The sequence below is a fragment of the Cervus elaphus genome, chromosome 8 (assembly GCF_910594005.1).
Source record: "Cervus elaphus chromosome 8, mCerEla1.1, whole genome shotgun sequence".
In the NCBI taxonomy this organism is placed as follows: domain Eukaryota; kingdom Metazoa; phylum Chordata; class Mammalia; order Artiodactyla; family Cervidae; genus Cervus; species Cervus elaphus.
The window spans coordinates 8915689-8942277 of NC_057822.1; the positions used below are offsets into that span (position 1 = coordinate 8915689).

The following is a 26589-nucleotide window of genomic DNA, read 5'->3' on the forward strand; positions in this document are numbered from 1 at the left end:
ATAAACTGGTTCTGAGTCTTAGGCGGTACCAACTAGAAGACAGAGTCTAGAGTAAATACATGGTTCATTAACATAACTTAAGACAAACATTTCCATAAGAAAAAAGCACTGGTTAGTTCAAGGTTTGAGAAAAGATAAGTTCTGTGAGAGTTGGATTATAAAGAAAGCTGAGCGCTGAAGAACTGATGCTTTTGAACTGTGGTGTTGAAGACTCTTGAGAGTCCCTTGGACTGCAAGGAGATCAAACCAGTCCATCCTAAAGGAGATGAGTCCTGAATATTCATTGGAAGGACTGATGCTGAAGCTGAAACTCCAATACTTTGGTCACCTGATGCGAAGAACTGACTCATTTGAAAAGACCCTGATGCTGGGAAAGATTGAGGGCAGGAGGAGAAGGGGACGACAGAGGAGGAGATGGTTGGATGGCATCACTGACTCAATGAACATGGGTTTGAGTAAGCTCCAAGAGTTGGCAATGGACAGGGAGGCCTGGCCGCTGCAGTCCATGGGGTCAGAAAGAATTGGACACGACTGAACAACTGAACTAAAGTTCTGGTGGAACCAGGTGCCCTCATGGCAACACAGAATTTTAAAAGATACCTCTTTTTAAACTTGTATAGAGAAGGGGAAAAAATCTAACACTTGTAGTTTGTTTCCTCCTGCCGCTTAAGAGAGAGATAAAAAATGTCTGACACTTGCCACCTATTTCCTCCATTTGGAGATCCCTGGCCTTCTGCCTGTTACCCTCTCAGTAAGACAAAGAAATACTGTTAATTATATGTGGAATCTTAAAACAAAAAAAAGATACAAATGAACTTATTTACAAAACAGACTCACAGATTTAAAAAACAAAGTTTTGGTTACCAGGGGGAAAGGGATAGTTAGGGAGTTTGGGATTTACATGTACACACTGCTTTATCTAAAATGGGTAAGCAACAAGAACCTACTGTATAGCACAGGGAAATCTGCTCAATGTTATATAACAACCTAAGAAAAGAAATTTGAAAAAGAATAGATACATGTATATGTATATGTATAACTGAATTGCTTTGCTGTACTCCTCAAACTAATGCTATACTGTTCATCAACTGTACTCTAATCTAAAAAATAGAATTTTTATAATTAATTAAAATTTTATAATTTATTTTATTTTAAAGTATTTATTTTATTAAATATTTTATAATATTTAATTAAATAAAATTTTATAATCTAATTTTAAAAATAGAGCATGTCTCAAAGACAAAAAAATAAAATAAAAATTCCAGTATCTTCAAACAAAGAAAAAAACTCAAAAACTCTTGAGGCAGAAACTAACATAGTACCTTTAGGGCTGTTTGTCTGGAAAGCTGGAGGTGGGCAAGTCACAAGGAATGAGGCCAGAAACTTTGCCCTGTACCTGCCTTCAGATAAGATCATGACAAGAGCTGAATTAAGTTCAAAGGGCTATTAAATATAAAAAGGAATGCATCTGAGTTGGTTCTAATGAGGTGGACGAACCTAGAGCCTATTATACAAAGTGAAGTAAGTCAGAAAGAGAAAGACAAATATCATATACTAACATATATATATATATGGAATACACCTAGGTGCAGAAATAAGAATTCATGGGGAGAATTCTGAATGGATACTGACTTGGAAGGGTGGTACTGATGAACCTATCAACAGGGCAGCGATGGAGATGCAGACGTAGAGAACAGACTTTTGGACACAGTTGGGGAGGGAGGTGGGATGATTTGAGAAAGTAGCACTGAAACATATACATGACCATAAGCAAAATAGATAGCCATTGGGAATTTGCTGAATGACACAGGAACCCAAAGCTCATGCTCTGTGACAACCTAGAGGGGTGGGACAGGGAGGGAGGTGGGAGGCAGGCTTAAAGGGGGGGGACATTTGTATACCTATGGCTGATTCATGTTGATGTATGGCAAAAGCCAACAAAATATTGTAAAGCAACTATCCTCCAATTAAAAATAAATAACTTTTTAAATAAATAAAAAGAACTTACTGATGTTCCTCAGAGCAGGAATATGCCAAAGCAAAAAATAATAATAATAAAATAAAATAGAGTGCTCGCTTTGGCAGCACATATACTAAAAATTGGAACGATACAAGAGAAGATTAGCATGGCCCCTGTGCAAGGATGACACGCAAATTCGTGAAGCGTTCCATATTTTTTAAGAGCACCATGGGCAAGACCCAGCATCTGTACTAAGGCACAGCTTAATAAACCATACTAAACCATCAAAAAATAAATAAATAAAATAAAATAGAGCTCCCTGGCTACAGTGTAGACAGTCATTCCAGTGGAGGTGGGCTGTGTTAAGGCAAAAATAGATGATGTTGTGTAACACTCTTGGACATAAACTAGACTTAACATGTTGATGAATGAACATACAGTGAGAATATTCACAAGCTTAAACAAGAACTACATGCACAGTAGTTAATACATAACTACAAAACACACCAAGGGGCAGAAATAAGAGTTCATGGGGAGAATTCTGAATGGATACTGACTTGTAAGGGCTTCCTGTTATCTCAGTTGGTAAAGAATCTGCCTGCAATGCAGGAGACCCTGGTTCAATTCCTGAGTCAGAAAGATCCGCTGGAGAAGGGATAGGCTACCCACACCAGTATTCTTGGGCTTCCCTTGTAGCTCAGCTGGTAAAGAATTTGCCCAAAATGCGAGAGACCTGGGTTCGAACCCTGGGTTGGGAAGATCCCCTGGAGAAGGGAAAGGCTATCCACTCCAGTATTCTGGCCTGGAGAATTCCACAGACTGTATAGTCCATAGGGTCGCAAAAAGCTGGGACACGACTGAGTGACTTTCACTTTCACGGTTTCACTGTCTTGTAAAACTTAGGCCAGCGTTCCCTGAAGTATGATGAAGGGGATCTTGCAGTTCATCACCCCACAATCCTCCATGCAGAGAGATGGAGAGGAGTACAGGCATAAGTGTGCACCTACTCGGTGCCTGTCTGAGTCCTCACCTGGTGCCTCATCTGAGTCTGTTTGACAGATGAGTTAATCTAGGCTCAGAGACTCCTACCATGGTCCTGAGTTCACATAGCACAGTGGTATGGCTGAGATCAACAGCTGAGGCTGCAAGCTCCACGGGAGCAGGGAGCGAGTCTGTCTTCATCACTGCTGTCCCCGATGCATGTTGAATAATTGACTCTCTGAACATAAAGCTCAAGCTCCTTCAAGCACTTCTGGGCTGTTATAGGAGAAGAAGGCTAAAACAAGTATTTATATAAATGCTAGAACAAGAGAAGGGAAAGATATGAAGGTTGCTGAAAGGCTCCACCAGGTAAAAAGGGCTTGGGGAAGACCTTCTAAAAAAGGTGGACCCAGTGCTTTGGGATGAAGCAGATGATAGATAAGACAGCTGACAGATGGAAATATGGGTATCTCTGCCTTTTGAGAACATGCTGAGAGTCAGAAGCTGCAACCAGGCGAGGAATGTGACAAGGTCTGGGGGAGAGCAACTCTTACCTGAAGGCTCCCATGCCATGAGAGAAGATGATCAAGGGGTATCCAGAGTCCTTTGTCTTAAAGGGGCCATTCCAGCTAACAGGCAGGCGACAAGATCCTAGTAGAGACATGGGATATAGAATCTCTGGCTGCCACCAAACTGTAATCCCAAGGGCAGCCTGGGCAGAAGCATGGTGGGAACCCAATGGCCCTCCTCTCAAGAGACCCAGCGTTCACCCGAGCAGCCCAGGACAATCAGTTATTTATTCTTTTCCTTTTTCTCTCCTCGGGAGCATGAACACAACAGAAAATGGGAAAAAAAATCCAAACGGGAAGTACTGAACAACTTACAGGGTAAATCCCTGAGATGCTAAGGCAGTGGGCAAAATTCCTAATGGTCTTTGGGGGAAGTGGATGACTCAGTGTGATCTCACCCCGAAGAGGGAGGAGCTAGAGGGGTAACTGCAGGAGACGGTATGCTCCTTGGTGGTCAAGAGTGTTCCTTTAATCTACATTATAGCTGACACAGAGGGAAATAATGCATTCTGGATAAATGAGTAATAGCTGCCACCTATGGAATACATTCTACATCCCAAGCACAGCACTAGAGTGCATCTTTTATATACGTCCGACATTACACTCCTACAAAGGTACATATTCAGACACATTAAGTAACTGGCCCAAGCCCCACGCTAGTAAAGGATAAGGACTGGATTCGAATCCAGGGCAGTCTAACCCTATAACTAAAGCTCTTAGGTTTGTAATTCTCTCCACTCTCCATACCACACTGACTAACGGATGCCCCACTACAAAAGGGCTGGACAACACAGACTATAAGGTACTGTGTCTGCCTGGGGATCTCCAAGGGACATAATCAAGCAGCTGGGAGAGCATCCAGGGGTGAGACCAGCTCTTACCCACAGCCAGGTTGAACAGCAAACCCCCCCAGCGCTTATTAAATTTCAGGTATTCGGCCAGGCCAGCGCAGTACTCATAGCGGGGAATCCACAGGGGCTGCTCCGAGGTCTCCTCTGCCTCTTGGCAGGGGTAGAACAGTCGAAAGAAGCTACCCTGTAAGAAAAATAAAGACAGCAGCTGCTCAGAGCAAGAAGCCAAAGCATGGCTACGTTTCCCAATGGACACGATCAGCAATTGTTTGGGGGTACCAGTCAAGTACTAAAACAGGGAAACTAAATTTAAAAAAAAAAAACTGGGAAACTTTACCTTCAATTCACATACCTGAATTTTACACTCAGAAAACCCAGAAAGAAGCAATTTTATGTTCAGCATTCATGTAAGGCTTATGTTATTTCAAAACAGCCAACTGTATTTTGAATTACATCGGAGGGGTACTAAAATATTTCCAGTGCTTGGGCTATCAAAAGATTTCAATTTGGCCAGAAGCCCAGGCCTGGAGGAGCCCCAGAAGTGAAGGAGTAGCTCTTGTGTTGAATGGGGTGACATTGGTGGCATCCAGGGCAACCCTGGAGCCTGGCCCCTGGGAAGCAGCAGCAGCACATTCATTCTACAGGGGAGTAAATGCCTCTCACAAGGGAGAGGGAGAGTTCAAGGGCCAGCCGAGAATGACCTAGGAACTGAAGGAGGGAAAGTCTCGGACTAAAGTAGGAGGGGGGAACAGATGACAGCAGAAGAGAAGAAAAAGGAGACTGTCTTCCTATGTGGGGCCAGGGAATCAAAGGTCAATGGGTACATAGCCCACTGCTCCTCCTCTCATACACTCAGATTAGGGCGAGATCCAAAACCTTTCCAGGATCAGGCACCTGCTCTCATGACATCAGAGAGCTACGTTTGAAGTTAGAGGCCCCAGTTCCTCCAAGTTGGGAAAAAGAAACCATCATCTCTTGTCTACGGAGATGTTTTTAATTGAAAAGAGGAGAAAAGTTCAGGGGAAAGAGACTTGGGCACTCGATGATCAAATCCAGACCAGCTCTAACTCAGGTTTCCCCTAGCTGGAATTACATCATCAGACTTGCTGACAGACGCAGCGGGGACGTGCTGGAGACACTTACCTGGAGGCTCTGACCCTCCATCACATCCCCACAGCCTACGAGGTGGGGTCCCGTGACAGGTGGAAAGCTCACGGACTGGTTGACCCCCATCTCATCACCAGCTGAACTGAACAACGACTTGGGCAGTGGCTGAACTTGATGGCTGGAGGGTGGAACACAGAACAGCCTCTTGCTGGTTTCCTCTCAGCTTCCTGTTGCTTATTCATGTCATCAGCCACCCCTCTCTACCCCTCCTATCACTCCTCCTCCCTGCCAGTGACTCAGCCGATCTTTCAATCATCCACCTTGCTACACTGCCCTCACTAAGGTTTGCTGTGCTATGCTTAGTCACTCAGTGGTGTCTGACCCTTTGCAACCCCATGGACTGTAGCCAGGCTCCTCTGTCCATGGGGATTCTCCAGGCAAGAATACTGGAGTGGGATCCTCCTGGGGATCTTCCCAACACAGGGATCAAACCCAAGTCTAGGGGGCTGCTTTTTCTGTTGCTATTGGTGGAGAGGTGAGGAGAAGATCATGGAAAGGAAGCCTCCATACCCCTCAAAACCCACTAACAAGTGTTCATTTAGCACTATGTGCCCAGCACAGCAGCAACTGGGCAGAGAACATAACACAGACCCTGTCCTCAGGAGGCTAAGAACAACAAAAACAACCACTAACATCTATTATTTACTATGTGTCAGCACTGACCTAAGACTTTTACATACTCTGAGTCATTTCATCCTCTCAACAACCATCTGAGGAAGGTACTATTTAGACCCTGTTTTACAACCAAGAAAACTAGGGCATGAAGAGGTTGAATAACTTTCCCAAGTCACGTTGCTTCTAGGTGGCAAACTCAGGTCTGTCTAATCTAGACCTGAGCTCTTAACCCACACTGATCCTGCTAGTGGGGAGACTCAATGACATACATACAAAATCACTGACCTAAACTATAAACTATAAAAGGCACTTATCTGGGTCTTAAATATGAGGAAGATTTTAGAGGCAGGGGAGAGGGAAGCATTTTTATAAAGGACATAATGTAGGAGCAGAAAGGGCCAGAAATTAAAGGTTAGAGTATAATGTGGGCAGGAGATCAAACAGGAGCCTCCCACGTGGCAGGCGTGCATGCTCTGACTAGAAAGCATTCCTATAACTTGATTGCTTCTTGTTTGTTTTTTTAAAACAAGGATGTCTTTTTTTTTTTTTTTTTTGACCATGCCGGGTCTTAGCTGCAGCATGTGAGATCTAGCGCCCCTGACCAGGCCCCTGCATTGGGAGCATGGAGTCTTAACCACTGGACCACCAGGGAAGTCGAGGTTACTTTTTAAAACGGGACTAACGCCACTGGCTCTCCCTCCCTCTTCAATTACATCACCACCAGCAGCACGCTTACTCTGTGCCAGGAACTGCAGCAAGGGCTTCACATACACGCATTATTTAATGAAATCCTTATAATAATCCCCTGGGATATGAATTGTTAGCTCATGAGGATGCTGATGCTTAATAAAGTGAGGCAATTTAGCCAAGAACAGTGAACAGAGCCAGAATTTGATCATGGGCAGTGTGGCTGTGACAGTACAGGCTGTGGTCCAACGTCCTAACATTCATCCTACCCTGCCCTCCTACGAGATCCCTGGGGATCTGGGTGGGGTTGACACCTCCCTAACCTCTAGAGTTGGAGCAATCAGCCCTACATTTCCCCATCAGTATCTGGATCAAGAGTGGGCTCATGACACATATTGGGCCAACCAGGGCAAAGCCCAGGACTTTGGCTTGATGGTCGAGTGTGGACAAGTTCTTTCTTGTTTTGAACTAGCATGATGTGCGGATGTGAAGCCTTGAACTGTCGCAGCCACTTTGTTACCTTATGAATGAAGTTACCCGTGGAGGATGCAGAGCTGAGAGAATCATAGAGAAATGGACTTATTTGTGAAGACATTAAGAATTTCTGGATTAGACCAGAGATCAAATTGCCAATATCCACTGGATCATCGAAAAAGCAAGAGAGTTACAGAAAAACATCTATTTCTGCTTTATTGACTACGCCAAAGCCTTTGACTATGTGGATCACAATAAACTGTGGAAAATTCTGAAGGAGATGGGAATACCAGACCACCTGACCTGCCTCTTGAGAAACCTGTATGCAGGTCAGGAAGCAACAGTTAGAACTGGACATGGAACAACAGACTGATTCCAAATAGGAAAAGGAGTAGGTCAAGGCTGTATATTGTCACCCTGCTTATTTAACTTATATGCAGAGTACATCATGAGAAACGCTGGGCTCGAAGAAGCATAAGCTGGAATCAAGACTGCCAGGAGAAATATCAATAACCTCAGATATGCAGATGACATCACCCTTATGGCAGAAAGTGAAAAGGAACTAAAAAGCCTCTTGATGAAAGTGAAAGAGGAGAGTGAAAAAATTGGCTTAAAGCTTAACATTCAGAAAACTAAGATCATGGCATCTGGTTCCATCACCTCAAGGGAAATAGATGGGGAGACAGTGGAAACAGTGTCAGACTTTATTTTTCTGGGCTCCAAAATCACTGCAGATGGTGACTACAGCCATGAAATTAAAAGACGCTTACTCCTTGGAAGGAAAGTTATGACCAACCTAGATAGCATATTAAAAAGCAGAGACATTACTTTGCCAACAAAGGTCCATCTGGTCAAGACTACGGTTTTTCCAATGGTCATGTATGGATGTGAGAGTTGGACTGTGAAGGAAGCTGAGCACTGAAAGTTTGATGCTTTTGAACTATGGTGTTGGAGAAGACTCTTGAGAGTCCCTTGGACTGCAAGCAGATCCAGCCAGTCCATCCTGAAGGAGATAAGTCCTGGGTGTTCATTGGAAGGACTGATGCTGAAGCTGAAACTCCAATACTTTGGCCACCTCATGCGAAGAGTTGACTCATTGGAAAAGACCCTGATGCTGGGAGGGATTGGGGGCAGGAGGAGAAGGGGGTGACAGAGGATGAGATGGCTGGATGGCATCACCAACTCGATGGGCATGAGTTTGAGTAAACTCCGGGAGTTTGTGATGGACAGGGAGGCCTGGCGTGCTACAATTCATGGGGTCGCAAAGAGTCGGACATGACTGACCGACTGAACTGAACTGAAAGGAAACTTGGCCCACTCCTAGACCGTCTGGTTACAAGAGCCAATAAATCCCTTTTTATTGTTTAAACCAAGGGGGTTTAGATTTCTACTGCTTGAACCAAAAGCATCTAAAGTGACCCACTGAGTCCTGGGCCACATTTTCAGTCATTGCGTTATTCTACTTTCTTTAAGACACTCTGGGATGGATTAGGTAGTTCGAGTCAAAACATGCCTGGGCAAGAAGAGACCTTAGGGGTCACTTCTCCCATCCCCTGCACCACCACCTCGACTCAGCTCAGTACAGAAATGTGCTTCACTGATGAAGAGATCAAGGTCCTAAGAGATTAAGTGAAATGCTCAAGGTCACCAGAATTATTGTTACACATAGATCTCCTCATTGCCAACTTCCAGTTGTCTGGCCTAATGGAAAACTCCAGACAAGCAATAATCTTAATGCCATTCTACTTAACTTTGGAAGACAATAAGTGGTATTCTTTCTACCACAGACTTGCTTCATCTCATTTCTCTGAAGCAAATTTAAAAACTGAATTCTTTTTAAAAAGAAGCTAAGCTCCTGATGTAGTCAGTGGACTATTTAGCCAAAGGGAAGTTGAACATGTGCTGCTTAGTCGCAGACCCTGACCTTTTCCACTTGAGGGCAAATGCACAGAGGACCCACAGTGGGAAGGAAGGAGGCATAGGACAGGTTGCCCACAAGACAATGAAGCAGCTGACAGGTCACCCACAAGACAATGAAGCAGCTGAAGTTTTGTTAATATTTGCTGATTGAGTGAAAAGGAGAAATAATAGGATTTGGGCAACTAAGTGGATTTGGGGAGTTATGCAAGGAGGGAGAGCCAAAGATGAGTCAGGTTTCAGGACTGGGTGACCAGAATGATAATAGCTTATAGGAAGAGATGCTAGTCTTAATCCAAAAACAGAACACTGCATGAGATAGGAATCAGGACAAGGGCACTTGAAAATGCCTATAACAGAAGGGGAGCAGAATTCTCTGGTAATCCTGGAAAGTTTCTGGGAAGGCCATCAACTAAATTGAATTTGGAAATAAATAAAAATTAAAGAAGCTAACGGGACAGAGTAAGGATAACAAGAAAATGGTGCCTGGCTCATACTGACTGATGCTCAAGTAGAACGGGGAGATGGGAAAATCCAATCTAATCTGCAAATTTTTGCCTAAGAAACATCCACACAGAGCATCCAGGGTCATATCTAATAAATGTCAAGGAATTCTCCAAGGAAATCAGTCCACATGTCTCTACCTATTCTGGCTCACCTTATCTAAACAATTTGGGGTGATGGCTACCTAAAAGCCTCTCTACCCATCCAAACCTGCCCCGCCCATCAAAGCCTAGTGAAATCTCTGGTACTCTGTGAGGCTTCCCAAGTACTTCCAATCTTCCTTCCTCTCAACTCGAGTATGTCTGCATCACTCACTTGATAACCAAACATGGGCTGCCTCAGGACAGCTCTTGAATTAGTTCCTACTCTAGCAGTGGAAACAGTGACCGATTTTATTTTCTTGGGCTCCAAAACCACTTCAGATGGTGACTGCAGTCAGGGAATTAAAAGACACTTGCTCCTCAGAAGAAAGCTATGACAAACCTAGATAGCGTATTAAAAAGCAGAGGCATCACTTTGCCAACAAAGGTCCATACAGTCAAAGCTATGGTTTTTCTGGTAGTCAGCTACAGATGTGCGAGTTGGACCATAAAAAAAGGCTGAGCACCAAAGAATTGATGCTTTCAAATTGTGGAGCTGGAGAAGACTCTTGAGAGTCCCTTGGACTGCAAGGAGATCAAACTAGTCAATCCTAAAGGAAATCCACCCTGAATATCTATTGGAAGGACTGATGCTGAAGCTCCAATACTTTGGCCACTTAATGTGAAAAGCTGATTCATTGGAAAAGACTCTGATGCTGGGAAAGATTTGAGGGCAGGAGGAGAAGGGGGTGACAGAGGATGAGATGGTTGGATGGCATCACCAACTCAATGGACGTGAGTTTGTGCAAACTCCAGGAAATAGTGAAGGACAGGGAAGACTGGCATGCTTCAGTCCATGGGGTTGGAAAGAGTCAGACACGACTTAGCGACTGAACAACAACTAGCAGTTTTCAATCAGCGACTTGCCTCCAAGAAGTGGTCCAAGTAGAATCTAGATCAGAGGGTCCTGAATCTATTATCACAATCACCTGGAAAACTTTTCAAAAACAAAGCTTTTAGGGCACCCACTGCCAGAGGTCAATTAGTTTATAAAGCTTCCCAAGCTTTCTGATCTGCAAGGTTTGAGAACCTCTGGTCCAGATGGTACGCAGGATTTTTCTTTTTTTGAGACGTGTGCAAACAATAAACATTTACTGAGTGGATACGGTATTCCAGTCCACCATTTTCATATTAATGAAAAGATAATGATTATGATGTCACTTGGTTTAATCCCCATGGCCACCTAGAAGCATGTTCCTGGCAATTCCTGGCTTAATGTAGTGATTTGCATAGAACTGGTCTCAGTAATTAGTTGATCCAATGCATGCTATTTAATTTTTTACACACTTATGCCTTATTTCTTCAGATATGCTACAGAGGTAGAATGTGTTTTATATTTCTTTGGAGGATAAACCATCTATCCTCATGCTTTCCCCACACAGAGGAACCCCATAAATGCTTCCTTTATTTGGCTTTGATTTAAACCCTTTCAATTCTTTAATCTCTATATTTTTTATCTAAAAATTAGACTATATGGTATAGCGGGGAAAGAAAGGCTTTGCTGACAGTCTGAATTCCACCTCCACCATTTAATTGGCTGTTTAACCTTGAGCAAGTTCCTTCAATTCTAAGCCTCTGATGATTTTTCCACATGATAGAAATAACAGTCACTCATGAAGTTGCTGATGAGGATTAAATGAAAGTATGTGAAACACTTAACATATAGAAGGCATAATAACCATAACTAGCTACATGACCTCTTAGCCTAAGTTCCTTGAGAGTAAAATGAAGACACTTCATAAGTGAAATTTAGTAACAAAAGTGATATTGCCTAGGGTCTGGTACATTTTAAGTGCTCATAAAATGTTAGGAATGAATTAACAATGTTATGTCTCTCTTTCATTATGCCCAGCCAAGCTTTTTTTTGGGGGGGTGGGGGTGGTATTTGTAGTTTTCTGGATTAAATCCTTTGACAAAATGGTTTCTTTTCTTCCAGTCTTATCAGGTCTGAGACACCTATTCCAAAATCAGTCCCAGGTCTCCTGCATTGCAGGCAGATTCTTTATCATCTGAGCCACCAGGGAAGCCCTTAAACAGGCCCAGAAGAGCCCAAAGGGAACAGAGAGGGTTTACATTGCAGCTGTCCATCTCCTGCTGGGGCCCCAATTCCAGTGAGCAGGGCCCACCCTTCTGCCAGCTGTGTGGACTTATCATCCCTGGCTATTTCAGGACACAGTCCAAGATAAGCACTTCTCTGGGGCTTCCTTTCAGACAAAGCTCTCATTAGCCTGTGGTCTCTGGGGAAGTGAGGAAATATCATCCTGTTCTTAGAGAAAGCAGACACCAGGCACTCAAGGGGCAAGTCTGAGCAACAAAGGGGCAGAGCTACAAAAGGAGCCAAGATGAGAGTATTTCAGAGCATTAATAATTACAGTAAAAATAATCTCTCTCGCTTGTGGAGGCTTTACAGTTTACAAAGTACTTTCACACATATTAGCTTATTGGCTCCAGAACATAGCCTCAAGCTAAGACTGAGAGCAACTGTCATCTCCACTTCGTAGATGAAGAGAGTGAGTCCCAGAGAGGGGGTATGATCTGCCCAAGGTCACGCAGCAAAGGAGTTACAGAGCTGCAATAATAAAACCCAGCTCTGCTGAATTCCAGTTCTGAGCAACTCCGTGGATTGGGAAGAAGGAATGGTGACCCTTGTCCCATTAGCATGAAAACCAAGAAAGTGAGGGTAAGAGTGAAGCACATAGAAGATGCGGAGCACAAAGAAGCCCAAGTTTCAGAAAGGGGATGCTGAGAGCTCACGGTGGGGCTCCAGGGGCACCAGGAATGACAATGCAAGATGACAGTGGGAGAATAAAGGGTGCGGGTGGATATTGGCGGTGTCTCAACAGGAAATAGAAGAGGTGAAAGACTAATGGGGAGTTCCTGGGATTGAGACGAGGAGCCCCCAAACCGGGCTGGAATGTGGCAAAATCCGCAGACACCTCAGTTCAGAATAGAGGTTTTCTCCAAACTTACCCAGTCACGTTGATCCCTCAGAAGCAGCCCGGACGGTCAACTCGACAGAAACGAGAAACTGCCCAGGAGCCGGTGGCCCCTTGGTAATTGTAGTTTCCAGAACTCGACATTGGCACTTACAAGCATTTCCCGCCTCTGTCCAGAACTATAACTCCCGAGGTGCACCGCGAAGATTGCCCATAAGATCCCAGGACTACAATTCCCAGAGTTCTACACGCCCCCCCCCCCCCCCCCCCCCCCCCCCCCCCGCTTCGTTCTGTGAAACCGTCCAAAGTTCGGAATGAAGCACGATTCCTCCCCCTGGTGGTCGAGGAGCCGCCACCAGGATGACAAAGCCGGAGCGGAGGGTTACTGTATATAGTTCCGGTTAGTAACCCTCCGCCTCAGCGTTCCTCAAATAATTCCTGGGTGTGCCTGGAGATAAACAAGGATTAGCTTTATTCACAGGGGAGCTGAGGAGGAGATCTGAGCATGTCTTGTGTCCTTTACGAACCTGTACCTGTTGACACGTGTGATATTCAATTGTCCTTCAGAAACTCCTGGCCAAGAACTGAGAGGAAACAGAGATTCCTCCCTGTCCCTCTGTCCGTAGCCCCTCCTCCATCCACCCTCACTTTGCTGGCCCTATGCTGGTTCTTAGAGACACCCTGGTGAACAAGTTAGTGTTGCTAACCTCAGAAGAATTCCCAGTCCAGCAAACGATCCCGACAAACAGATCCCGACAAACGAAGAATTACACTGCGATAGTTGCTCTAATGGGGAAAGCGCAAGGGGTTATGGGAGCCTTCTTGAAAGGGCGAACATACCCAGGTTTGGGGGAAATAGGACGGTGTCTTCAAGGCTTCGTAGAGATCTTAGAGAAATGTTAACATTGCGAACTGAAGGAATAGGACTTGGCCAGGAATACAGAGAGTATGAAGAATATTTAACACTCTGGCTGGAGCACAGAGTGTGAGGAATGGAATCGCGAGGCACACCTGAGGGGGGAGACAGGGTCACGTCCTCAGGATTCTGGTAAACTTCATAAGAAAATTGGATCATCCAAGCAACTTAGAAACTTTCAAGAACTTCCTACTCCTTGCTGAATGAGGTCCCAGCTTCTTAGCTTGACATTCTAGGTCCTTCCCAACCTGCCCCAAACCACCACTTACTCTGAAGTGTTGCTCATGGTTTTTTCTTTCTTTTTTTTTTTTCTGACAGGAATCGCTCTTCTGCCCTGCCCCCAGCTACGTTCACCCACTCTCAAGATGTCGTAGGTTCTCATTGTTCTCTCCACACTTTTATTCACGCTCTTCTCTCCACCAAACACTCTGCCCTGCTTTGCGGCTATCTAACCCAGTTCTTTACAATTCCTCTTGATCCTCCCTCTCCACGGAGCTTCCCTGATTCCCTTCCAGTCCAAACGACCTCCGCCCCCTCTCCGTTGCTGGGATATTTGTCTGTACCTCTCATTTGGGGGCTTACCTCACACTGCCCTGTGCCATCTCCTCAGTGGGAGGTCTTGACTCTCCATTAAACTGTGAGTTCTTTGAGGTCAGGTGATGAGTCCTACAGCTGATCCCTCCTCCCTCCCAACCACATACCCCCAAATTGCCAGTGTCCAGATTCCACGCTTCAGGCTTTTAGACCGTCGTCTCCTCCTGACACGCTGTCACCACCGGCAACAAAATAAAGGCATCAGGGGAGAATGATTGTAGCACCACACTGTGTAATCAAGCCCAGATTTAATTAAAGCTGTGGTTGGTGGCCGTGATGGCAGAACATAAAAAGCTTAGTGCACATCAGAGATGGTTCTCTTCGGCTAATTAATTAGTGCTTTGCAGCTGGCACAGAACTCATGACTAATCAGAGTCCCTAGTTAGGAGAGGGGCCACTGCAGTTTGTTTCTCTGTTTCTGACTCCCAGACTAGGCCATGCTGGGGACATCTGCTGGCCAAAAGTTTTAAACTTCCCAGGAAGAGGAATGTCACAGCCTCCTTTGTCAGAGTTAGGAAGATCTACCTTGGGCCCAAACTCTTGTTGCAAAATAAAATACTTGAGTTCAAACACATTTCCTTCCAGTCTAGTCTTTTTGAAGGTAAACAACCCAAATGCTTTAAGTTTTTAACAAGTGCTTAATTTCCCAGGCTGTCACTATAGATCCCATCTTCCAGTCATCCAGGGATCTCTTCTGGTTGACTACCATCCCACTCCAGCCTTTACTTTGTTGCTGAATTACTTTATTCATTTTTAAACATTTGTTTGTTTATTTGGCTGTTCCAGGTCTTAGTTGCAGCACTCCAGATCTTTGATCTTCATTGCAGTGTGCTGATTCTTTGGTTGTGGCATATTTAGTTGCAGCGTGCAAACTCTTAGTTGAGGCATGTGGGATCTAGTTCCCTGACCAGGGATCCAACCTAGGCCCCCTGCATTGGGAGCTTGTACTCTTAAGCACTGGACCACCAGGGAAGTCCCTAAGTTACTTTAAGTTGGCATCTGAGTGACCAGTTTTAGATTTCCTCTTCTCCTCCCTGCCTGCTGAAGTTGATGGACAACACTTCGAAATCAAACTATAACATGCATACAATAAAGTGTGTGTAGTGCACTAACTGTACACCTCAACCTTTAAAAAAAATCTGATGTAACCGTCACCCAATTTGATATGTAGAACATTTCCAATGCCCCCAAGATGTTGTCTCTATCCCTTCCCAGTTTACAGTCACTCATCCCCTCAAGAGAGCCATCAGCTTTTGTCTCTATCATCTCTGGACCCATTTGGAGTCCGGATGAATCCTCTTTTAATGTCTTGCTAACAGGCAGAGTGTATACATTTAATAAAGATCAACATGACTTAGTGACTGAACAACAACAAACAGGCAGAGTGTATATGCTTAATAAAGATAAAGAACAGTAACTGTCCTTCTCTATTATTGTTGCCATAATAATAATAGGACCTATTATTGTTACCGTAGTAACAAAATTAAGTGCTGGAAATAGGGCAGCAGTGAATAGAGAGGTTAATTCCCTACCCACATGGTACTTTCATTCTGCTGAGTGGAGACAGATAATAAACAGATAACCAAGGTAACTGCATACTCTTTAAATTTTATTTATTTATTTTTGGCAGTGCTGCATCTTGATTGCTATGTGTGTGGGCTTTCTCTAGTTGGGGTGAACAGGGGCTACTCCCCAGTTATGGTGTGCAGGTTTTTCATTGTGGCGACTTCTCTTGTTGAGGAGCACTAGCTCTAGGCTCTTGGACTTCAGTGTTTGCTGTCTGACCGCTCAGTAGTTGCGGAGCGTAGGCTTAGGTGCCCTGCGGCTTATGGGATCTTCCTGGACCAGGGATTGAACTGGTGCTCCCTTCTTTGCAAGGTGGATTCTTAACCCACTGGACCACCAGGGAAGCCTGATTGCATACTCTTAAATGTTCTAAAGGAAATTAAGATGCTTTGATGGAGAATAAAAGGAGTGAGTTATTCTCAATAGGATAATCAGGGAAGGATTCTCTGAGGACCTGGCATCAGAGCTCAGCCTAACCATACCTACTGTTTCTTTTACCTACTACATGTCAGACATGTCATTAGGGACTTTCAAATCCTTTAGGGAAGTATGTCAAATTCTCCTGGGAAGTATGTCATAGTCTTTCTGTTTTTCAGACAAGAAAACAGAGGCTCAAAGAGGTAGTAGCAGACAGTGTTGATCCCTCTCTCCTATCCCCCCATCCCTTCTGAGCCCCGATGCCAGTGTGGTGGTCTCCAGCAGCTGGGAGTCCCTCCACTCCAAGTCCCTTTTCTCTCTGCTTCCTTGATTGAGGGCTTTCTTAGGCATCTATGAACGAGGAAGGGAGAGGCATGTGCCCCCTACCTCAAAGGCAACCTTCAGCCATCATGGAAACTGATGACTCCCCATCCTTAGATAGGATGATTCTGAGATGCAGTTCATACTGTCTCTTAGAGTTTCCAGGGAGCTGAACCCAACTGATGCGCCTCATCTTATTTTCTCCCCTCCTTGTCTCACTTTCCCCATGCTCTCCCTTCTGCTTTGAAATCACCTTCCAAATAGATCATGAGCACCCAAGTCTCAGGGTCTGCTTTTTGGGGAACTCAAGCCACCCCTTGCTCCAAGCACAGCAAAGTAATTGGGTACATAATAGTCTCTAATTGTGTCACGTCCTTTCACCCTCCATGCCTTTGCAAGTGCTGTCTCCTCTGTCTCCTCTGCCAAAACATGTGTTGAATCCAACACAAAACATGTGATCCATCCAACATCCACTTCACTCCATCCCTGCCACCCTCCACCCGATCATCTCCAGCTTCCAGTGTTCAGAACTGGTAAGAATTGTGTTTGTGCCAAGTGCTTGGCAAACCCCATCTCATTCAGTTGGCACAGAGATTCTGAGGCATCAGTAGTACCATTCCTGGTTTGCAGGTCAGGAAACTGAGATTCCTGGAGGCCAGGAGACTTGCCCAAGTTTTGCAGTTAATAACTGGCAAAGCCAGGGACCTAAATGCAGATCTACTTATTAACTCTGGGCTGGAGGGAAAGGGTAGGAATCGGGGTCTCTGAAGTTGTTTCAGCATTTCCTGCCCATCAGATTCACTCCTCCTCATCCGTAGTGACAAGCTGGTCCATGGACAGGCATGCACTCAGCCACTCACATGTGTTTGTTTGTGCTCTTCCCATTTGCTGGGGCTGTGTCTTTCCTGTCTGCTCTCTGTCCAGTTTTTCAAACTGAGCAGAGATGTCAGTTTCTCTGGGAAATCCTTCCTAGTTGAATCCCCCTGGGCTATCCTGACACTGGCATCCCTGTGACAGCACATATCACAAGGCAGTGAGGTGCCCTGTGTGCCCGTCTCCTCTGAACACAGCCTTGGGCTCTGGAGGGCATGGATGCCATCTTATTCATCTCTGTGGGTCTGGCACTGTACCTAGCACAGTGGGTGTTGGTTAAAAGATTGAGTGAAGAACTTCCCTGGCAGTCCAGTGGCTAAGACTCCACTCTTCCAATGCAGGGAGAACAGGTTCTATCCCCAGTCAGGGGACTAAGATCTCACATGCCTTGAGGCATGGCCAATATACTATATATATATATATATATATATATATATATATATACACACACATACATACATAAATGAGTGAATGAGTAAGAGGCACCCAGTAGGGATTGCAAACATGAATGCCTTCAGGGTCCAAGCAAGTCAGGTAAATTGGTGCAAGACAATAGGAAGCAGGAGGGGCTACAGCAAACTGGACAGCCAGTGGTTCACCTGACGTGTTCATATTCAATTAAAGAACATGGGTGGGTGAAATTCAGCCTCTGTTCAGAACAATAGTAATAATAATAGTTATAGTAAACGTCCTCTGCACCAGAAGATAAGGTGCATGATTCAGAGTGTGGGCTCTGGATTTGAATCTCAGCTCTCGACCTATTAGCTGTGAGACTTTGGTCAAGTCACTCAACCTCTCTGAGAGGCAGTTTCCTCACTTGCAGATGGAAATGATAATACCTACCTTACAGAGTTGCTGTGAGGACTCAAAGAGCAAGTACATGGAAAGTACATAAAACGGTGCCCGGCACATGCGAACACCTGAGATGACAGGCTATTGCCATTCCTTGACAGTGAGTGCTCAGAGAAGGCCTCCCTGAGGGGGTGACATGTAAACTGAGCCCTGCATGTCCATAAGGAGCCACCCATGATGAGCTCTGGGAGAAGAACATTCCAGGCAGAGGGAACAGACGGGTGAAAGGTCCTAAGGCAGAAATGGCTTTGCTGGGTCTGGAGCACAGTGGCCAGAGAGGGGGGCTGGAGACAAGGTCTTGAGAGCAGGCAGAGCCCAGATCATGGAGGGTCTTCTAAGCTGTGGAAAGAATATTCTCGTGTGATGGAAGCCACTAGGGCAAGTTTGTTTCAAAACATAGGTTTTATTGTTATTTAGGTGCTGTGAGGCTGACAGACCAGGAAACAACTACCATTGAAAAAATAGTTTGGGACTTTCTTGGCGGTCCAGTGGTTAAGACTTCATGCTTCTACCACAGAGGCCCCGGGTTCCGTCTCTGATCTGGGAACTAAGATCCCACATGCCAAGCAATGCAGCCAAAAAACAAGAAAAAAGAGTTTGTTATACACACAGACAGCAAGAGGAAGGGGCACAGCATGCCACAGAGGGGCCACATGGGAAGCATCAGGGTCAGTCAGGAGGAAGAGGGAGGGAGGAGAAAACACGGGCAAGGACCTTTATTGTGGTTTCCATGGGAGGAGTTGGTGAGAGAGCAGGCAGGCTTAGAATTGGCTGGTGTGAATAATTTCAGTGGACTCTGAGGCATGGGGACTATTTCCAGTTGTTTCTGGTACCTGACCCTGGAGTGCATAGGGCGGTGGAATAGTGGCCCTGAGTGTGAAAGCCGGTGTGAAAGGATGTGATGGATTCAGTTCAGTTCACTCAGTTGTGTCCAACTCTGCGACCCATGGACTGCAGTACACCAGGCTTCCCTGTCCATCACTAAATCCCGGAGCTTGCTCGAACTCATGTCCATCAAGTCAGTCATGCCCTCCAGCCATCTCATCCTCTGTCATCCCCTTCTCCTCCTGCCTTCAATCTTTCCCAGCATCAGGGTCTTTTCAAATGAGTCAGTTCTTCACATCAGGTGGCCAAAGTATTGGAGCTTCAGCTTCAACATCAGTCCTTCCAATGAATATTCAGGACTGATTTCATTTAGGATGGACTGATTGGATCTCCTTGCAGTCCAAGGGACTCTCAAGAGTCTTCTCCAACACCACAACACCAACTTTTCCAACAGTTCGAAAGCATCCATTCTTTGGCACTTAGCTTCCTTTATGGTCCAACTCTCACATCCATACATGACTACTGGAAAAACCATAGCTTTGACTAGACAGACCTTTGTCGGCAGTGGTTGGTTTTGCCTGGATTGGTTGGGGTTTTCTTTTTTTTAGATTGGCTTTGTCTGGATTTGTTGGTTTGCATTTGAAAAGCAGGCTCAAAAGATGAGCTCTTTACTATCTGTAGGAAATGGCTACCGTAGGAGAGGAAATCCCTCTCCAGTCAGCAAGGCCCTGATGTCAAACATCAAAACACAGAAACTAAAAACACAGGGTTAACATGGAATTACAGCCAAGGCGGCATGGGGTTTACATTTTGTCAAATCCCCCTGGCTGCTGTGAGGACACAGTGAGCAAGAGAAAAGCAGAGACCAGAGCCCAGTGCAATGATCCAGGTGTGAAATGATGGTGGCCTGGACTACAGAGGATGCAGGGGACATGGGAGCTGGCTAGCATCAGGGTCTGTATGAGGCGGGGCTACAGGGCCTGATGGACATCCAATGAGGACACCTTTGGATTACAAGAAGTGACCTGAAGCCCATCTTATTCTTATTTCTGGAGTTCACACCTGTGTTTCCTTCCCCAGTTATGAACTGTACTATCTCACTTTTTTGATGTTGATGGTGTAGCAAAGGGATTCTCGGAAATACTTCTGGATTAGAGATTGAAATAAAGTGTTCAACATAGTGCCTGACACACAGTAGGTACTCAACAAATCAGTAGCCTTTTGTCCCATGAGGGAAAGTAGAAAGCCAAGCAGATCTGATGTCAAACAGATTGTGGTTTGGCCCCAGCTCTACCGCCCACTAGCTGGGTGGCCCTAGACAAGTGATTTCACCTCTGCATTTTCTGTCCCTAATCTGGAAACAGGAGTAAGAGCCCCTCACCCTTCTGGTGCTTGTAAGAATTCAATGAGGCAATGTACAATATGTCAGGGTCTCCATCAATTGCAGTAATAATAATCGCATCTTTAGGAATGTCAGTCTAAGCCAGACTCCCAAGGTAGGGCCCAGACTCCAGAAAAAGGGGACTGAACCCCTTTCAACTCCACCTTGGAGCACCTCTAGGCTTGATCCCTGCGCCCAGCTCCCACCCCTCTGCTGAACATCTCCTGAAAGAGCCAACAGAAAGCTGTGTTTACTCTGCCAAGCAGCATCCCTGGGGAGGGAGGTGAGGACAAATAAATTTTCCTGCCTCAGCTCTGGAAAGCAGGCTGTTAGTTACCTGTGGTTCCAGGCAGCCTGCCTGCTAGGTAAACACTTGCTAAGCTGGCCCCAGTGCTTAACCCCTTGGCACCCAGGGCTGAGGTGGAGATGTCCAGGCGTGGACAGCTCTGGGAGGTTCCAGGAACTAGAGGAGGCTGGGCATGGCTTCTGGAGTCTACAGAGAAAGTCTAATTCATGTGAAATACTCAGGAAGATGGCACAGAATGACTTCAGAGCTAGGGTTTTAAATTGACTTTACCTGGCCTGTCCAGATCAGCTGTCCCCCAGTCCCTACCCTCAACCCCTGCCCCAGGAATGCAGGCTCCAAAGGAGCAGCAGGATCTGAAAGCTCAGCCTATGGTTTTCAGCAGGCGTTCTGGTTTGTGAGGGGCTGGACCAGAGATGCCCACACACCTCAATCTCCCCTGGTTTTCTCCAGATAACAGAAAAACCACTGTGCAGGAAGTAGAGGCCTGCCTCCCTGGGGAGAGGAGCCAGACCCTGGACCACAACTGGGTGGGCCAGTTAGAAGGTAGTCTTGGGTCGACTATCACTATTCATATATGTGTATCCCTGTAAAGTTTGCCAAGCACTTTCCCACATGTTGTCTCATTTAAGGAGCCCCATAATGAACCTGTGAAGCAGAAATTAGCCCCCTCGCCGTGATGTAGTGGTTCAAAACCAGGCTCTATTACTCACTAGCTGTGATGCCTTGGAGCAATCGCTTCACGTCTCTGAACCTCATTAACCTCACCTGTGAAATGGGGCTGATAGTTGCCCTGGAAGTTTCGCTGCAAGGCTTAAATGAAATCATGGATCCAAAGAGCTCAACATCAGCTGGCACGTGGTCAGCAAATCTGTAAGCCCTTCTCTCAGATCCCTCATTTTATAGAAGAGGAAAATGAGGCTCAGTGAGCTGTCAACTCATAGTCTTCAAAATGTTTTTAAAAAATTATTTGAATGCGTAGTGAGGGGCTTCCCTGGTGGCTCAGTGGTAAAGAATCCACCTGCCAATGCAGGAGACTCGGATTTACATCCTGATGGGGGAAGATCCCACATGCCATTGAGCAACTAAGCCTGTGTGCCACAATATCGAGCCTGTGCTGAAGAGCCCAGGAGCCAAGACTACTGAAGCTCTCGCGCCCTAGAGCCCTGCTTCTCGGCAACAAGAGAAGCCACTGCAATAAGCCCGAGCATCACAACTGGAAAGTAGCCCCCACTCACCACAACTAGAGAAAAGCCCATGCAACAACGAAGACCCAGCACAGTCATATGTAAATAAATATTTTTGTTTTTTTAAATTCATCATTCTGCTGCTGCTGCTGCTAAGTCACTTCAGTCATGCCTGACTCTGTGCAACCCCATAGACAGAAGTCCACCAGGCTCCTCCGTACCTGGGATTCTCCAGGCAAGAACACGTGAGTGGGTTGCCATTTCCTTCTCCAATGCATGAAAGTGAAAAGTGAAAGGGAAGTCGCTCAGTCGTGTCCGACTCTTATCGACCTCATGGACTGCAGCCTACCAGGCTCCTCCGTCCATGGGATTTTCCAGGCAAGAGTACTGGAGTGGGGTGCCATTGCCTTCTCCAAAATGCATCATGAGCACCTGTCAAAGTTGTATTTCACTCATTCATGAGGACTCTCTCAGGATGACAAAGCTGGTTCAGAGGGGTACATGCTAATCCACTTCAGTAGTGTTAGACTCTTTGCAACCCCTATGGACTGTCGCCCCCCAGACACCTCTGTCTGAGGGATTCTTCAGTCAGACTACTGGAGTGGGTTGTCATGCCCTCCTGCAGGGGATCTTCCTGACCCAGAAATTGAACCCATGTCTCCTATGTCTCCTGCATTGGTAGGCGGGTTCTTTACCACTAGCACCATCTGGGGAGCCCCTGGTTCGGAGGGCTCATTGATCAGCAAAGCACAGAGAAGGTTGAAATAAGATCGCTAGTCAGAGTCCCAACTGGCAAATACAGCAGAGGTCCCCAACCTCCAGGCCGAGGATGGCACCTCCTTGTCAGATCAGTGGCAGCATGGGATTGAACACACAGTGCACAATAAGTCTGGGTGGAAGGGGAGTTTGGAGAATGGATACATGTGTGTATATGGCTGAGTCCCCTCGCTGTTCACCTGAAACTGCCACAACAGTTAATCAGCTATCCACAAATTGTTGTTGTTGTTAACCCAAGGACTGTAGCCCATGAGGCTCCTCTGTCCATGGGATTTCCCAGGCAAGAATACTGGAGTGGGTTGCCGTTTCCTTCTCCAGAGGATCTTCCGGACCCACAGATCAAACCCGCGTCTCCTGCATTGGCAGGTGGACTCTTTACCACTGAGTGACCAGGGAAGCGCTTACCCCAACACAAAAGTTTAAAAATAAAGTGCACAATAAATGCAATGCACTTGAATCATCCCAAAACCATGCCCACCGTCCCTGGTCCATGGAAAAATTGTCTTCCATGAAATTGGTCCCTGGTGCCAAAAAGGTTGGGGACCGCCACCCTACAGCACGTGACTGTAACCTTTGAGGTGATCTCTGCTGGTCAGAAATCATTTGTATCACTACTGGACAAAAGTCCTTTCTATCTTATCTGTTTTCTATAAGTTAGCATCTTAGTCTCAGGCTTATAAAACATCTGGACCCTAATACATAGGGAGCCATGTGACCCTCAGGGGCTGTTAGATGATGCCCCAGTGGACAGATGAAGGTCAAGCACTATCCCCATTGCCTCACTTCCAAGTTCGTATACTCTTCCTTAATAAAGTCAAGTGTTGACAGGATGGGAAAGGGAAGGACTGACCTGCAACCTATATTAGGATTACTTCTGAGTGAGAATTCCAGATCTTGTTGCTCTGGAAAGCCTAGTCCTGCTACCATATTAGGCTGATGGTAAGAAACTGAAGGCCCAGGAAGAAAGGGTGTGACTTGTCCAAGGTCACAAGGCATGCCTGGGAGAGAAGCAAAGGGCAGAACTGCTTTTCCCAACTCCCCTCCCAAAGTCCCTTGGGCTGCTGCCCTGGCCCTCCCCCAGCTGTGAATTATCCGCTGTGGGCCTAGTGGGACAGACACATTTTAGCAGGAGCTGGATCGATACTGCAGGGCCCTATAGATCTTCACCACGGTTTGGGGTTATCTGTGCTCCAGCAAGTGGAAGCTGAGACCCCAGAGCCTCCCAAAGCCTTCAGCCCCCGCTCCTGTTAATTCTGCAGTGAGACACCCAGATGGTTCCAAGCAGGAGGAAAAAACACCAGCAGATAAGAAGCAGCAGATGGGTTTCCACGGTGATAGCTCCAAGTGTCTTTCTTCTGGAACGGAGATGGGCTTGCAGGAGGAAAAATACAGGGGCGGGAAGGAAAACCCAAATCCTGGCCCCAATCTACCCAGATGGACAGCTTGGAAACCTTTTGTGCAAATCATCTTCCTGCCCCGGGACCTAAGGGGGGACAGAGGACTTCATTTGTTAGGTGCCTGAGGGTCAGGCATGGTGTTCTGTATGCCAAACATTCATGATCTCATCTAATTCTCTTCCCAGCAAGCCTTTGAGGAAGGAGCTATTAGCAGCATTTTACAGATGAAGAAGCAGAAGCACAGAGAGATGAAGCCGCTTGCATAGAAACACAAGCTTGCTAAGTACTCTTGACCACAGCACTCTACAGGGCACCAAGCCCCTTCCCCCTGGGAGACTAGATATAATCTTTCTGGAAATTCCAGCCCAACCCAGAGAAGGAAGGACTGGAGGGAGGCAGACTCAGGGTGCAAAGAGGGAACAATTCAGATCAAATACAAAGATGTTAGTGCCCATTTTCTACCTGGGCACCTTGGCCAGCATGACCCCTGGCACTTCAGATAAGAAGAAACCCCATGCTTAGGCAGCCCCCAAGCAGCGTGATGCCACCATGGAAATGAAACAAACACTGTAGTGCTCAGAGCTCCTGGACGCCAGCGAGAGCACCTCCTTGTCCCCAAATCCTAATAAAAGGCCTTTTGCAAACTTACCCTGCAGGAAACAAGACTTCTGCCTCCTCCCAGAAGCCTCCAGGCAGGAGCCAGACCCCAGGCCTTCTGTCTTCCTCTCCTCGCTTGTCTTCCTCCTCCTATTTACTGCTCTCCACTCCTTCCTGCCCTGTCCCACTCCCGTCTCACCGAAGTGGTGATTTCTCTCCCACTGATCAGAGCTCAGGTGTGGGACTGGAACTCCTGGAGGCTTCTATGAACACTGAAGAGCCTGATGGAAGCCCCGGAGCACTTGGCAGAGCCCAGAGGTATATTTTTAGGATAAGCCCAGGGCAGTCCTGCCTGGCAGGATGCCCTGCTTTCTCTTCCTCCATCCAAGCCCTAGAGCAACTGCGTGATTTGCTTCTGGCCAAGTCCAGGCCCCAGCTGGCCTGAGAGCCCCGCTGCAGAGATGGAAGTAGGAGAGGCCTTGTGTACGGATGCAAGTGTGGGTGTGGGCACGAGCCAGCCAGTGTGCCCAGGGCTGGGGCTATTGGAGCTGGAGCCGTATCCCTACAAACCCTTCACCAGCTGGCCTTGGCCTCCTACCCTTCCAGCATCGTCCATCATCCGTTCATTCACTCATTCAGCAAGCATGTGTTGGCCATTTATTATACTAATGCTGGGAATGAGAAGGATGAATGGGATATGACTCTCAGCCTCAGAACCGAAATCCTGACCTTCTTCCCCTAACCGGCTCCCCACTCAGTTCATCTCAGTTGACAGCAGCTCCATCCTGCCTGCGGCTCACGCTCAGGCCAAACCTCACATCTGACCCATCAGTACATTCGTTGTTTCACCCTGGCTCAAAATAGATCCAGGATCTAACTGCTTCTTACTCCTTTCACCCGTGTCACCCTGGTCCAAACCACCATCACAGCTCACCTGCCTGACTTACCTGGCCCCACGAGGCTCCCTGCTTCTGTCTCTGCTGCCAAATCAGCCTCTTGCCTGGAGTCCCAGCGGTGCTGGGAAAACAAGGTCAGACCAAGCACACAGCAGACACAGTCCCCACCAGAACCTGCGCCCTGGTGGGAATGACCTTCCTCTACAAATACTTTCTGCTTACTCCCTCACCTCAAAGGTCAGCTTTTCCTGCCTTTTTTTTTTAAATGTTTATGTATTTATTTGGCTGCACCACGCCTCACTTGCAGCACATGGACTCTTTTACTTGCGACATGGGAACACTTTAGTTGCTGCATGTGAAATCTAGTTCCCCGACCAGGGATCGAACCCAGGCTCCCTGCATGGGGAGCTCGTAGTCTTAGCCACTGAACCACCAGGGAAGGCCCCACAGAGGCCTGCCTTTAACATTGAACAGTGCAGGCCCTTCCCTTCTCCAGAGCACTATTGCCAACTATCGCGTGGGGTATGTTACTTGTCTGTTTTGTTTATTGCTGATTTTCCCTCTCAGGAAAGCAAACTCCACCAGAGCAAGATTTTGTTTGCTTGGTTCACTCCCTGAGGGCCTGCCTGGCCCAGAGTAGGGGCTCATTAAGTAGCTGTGGAATAAGTGAGTGACTTGTGGGGTGACCCAGAAAAAAAAGTCCCTGCCTCCACTTCTGCTGTTTCCTGTCTGTCCCCACAAAGGCAACCACAGTGATGTCACTGCCTCAGACAGCTTTTCTGGCCCCCTGCATTAGGCAGCCCCTCTGGGCCCTCCCAGAGTCCCCTTCCCTCGTCCTGTAATTGCCTGGTAGCTGACCTCTGTTTCCCTAGAACAGTGAATTTC

At 46.5% G+C, this 26589-nt stretch overlaps 1 protein-coding gene and 1 non-coding gene across 3 annotated transcripts in view; one reads left to right on the forward strand and one right to left on the reverse strand.

Moving 5' to 3' along the window:
- PAFAH2 (platelet activating factor acetylhydrolase 2) overlaps nt 1-24995 on the reverse strand; it is a 48527-nt gene extending 23532 nt beyond the window's left edge. The window contains exons 1-4 of one of the 2 annotated variants that reach the window (XM_043909307.1): nt 24861-24995; nt 5505-5646; nt 4392-4545; nt 3496-3592 (exon numbers count right to left, since the gene is read on the reverse strand). In XM_043909307.1, the coding sequence (XP_043765242.1) occupies nt 3496-3592; nt 4392-4545; nt 5505-5594 (341 nt within the window). In that variant the 5' untranslated portion in view covers nt 5595-5646; nt 24861-24995. Of the gene's footprint in view, nt 1-3495; nt 3593-4391; nt 4546-5504; nt 5647-12835; nt 12984-24860 lie in introns of those variants that run through there. The other variant, XM_043909306.1, reaches the window with a different exon arrangement.
- Nucleotides 2070-2178, forward strand: LOC122699058. The gene has a single exon (XR_006342544.1). It is a non-coding gene; the product is annotated as a U6 spliceosomal RNA (small nuclear RNA).
- Nucleotides 24996-26589: the final 1594 nt, after the last annotated feature.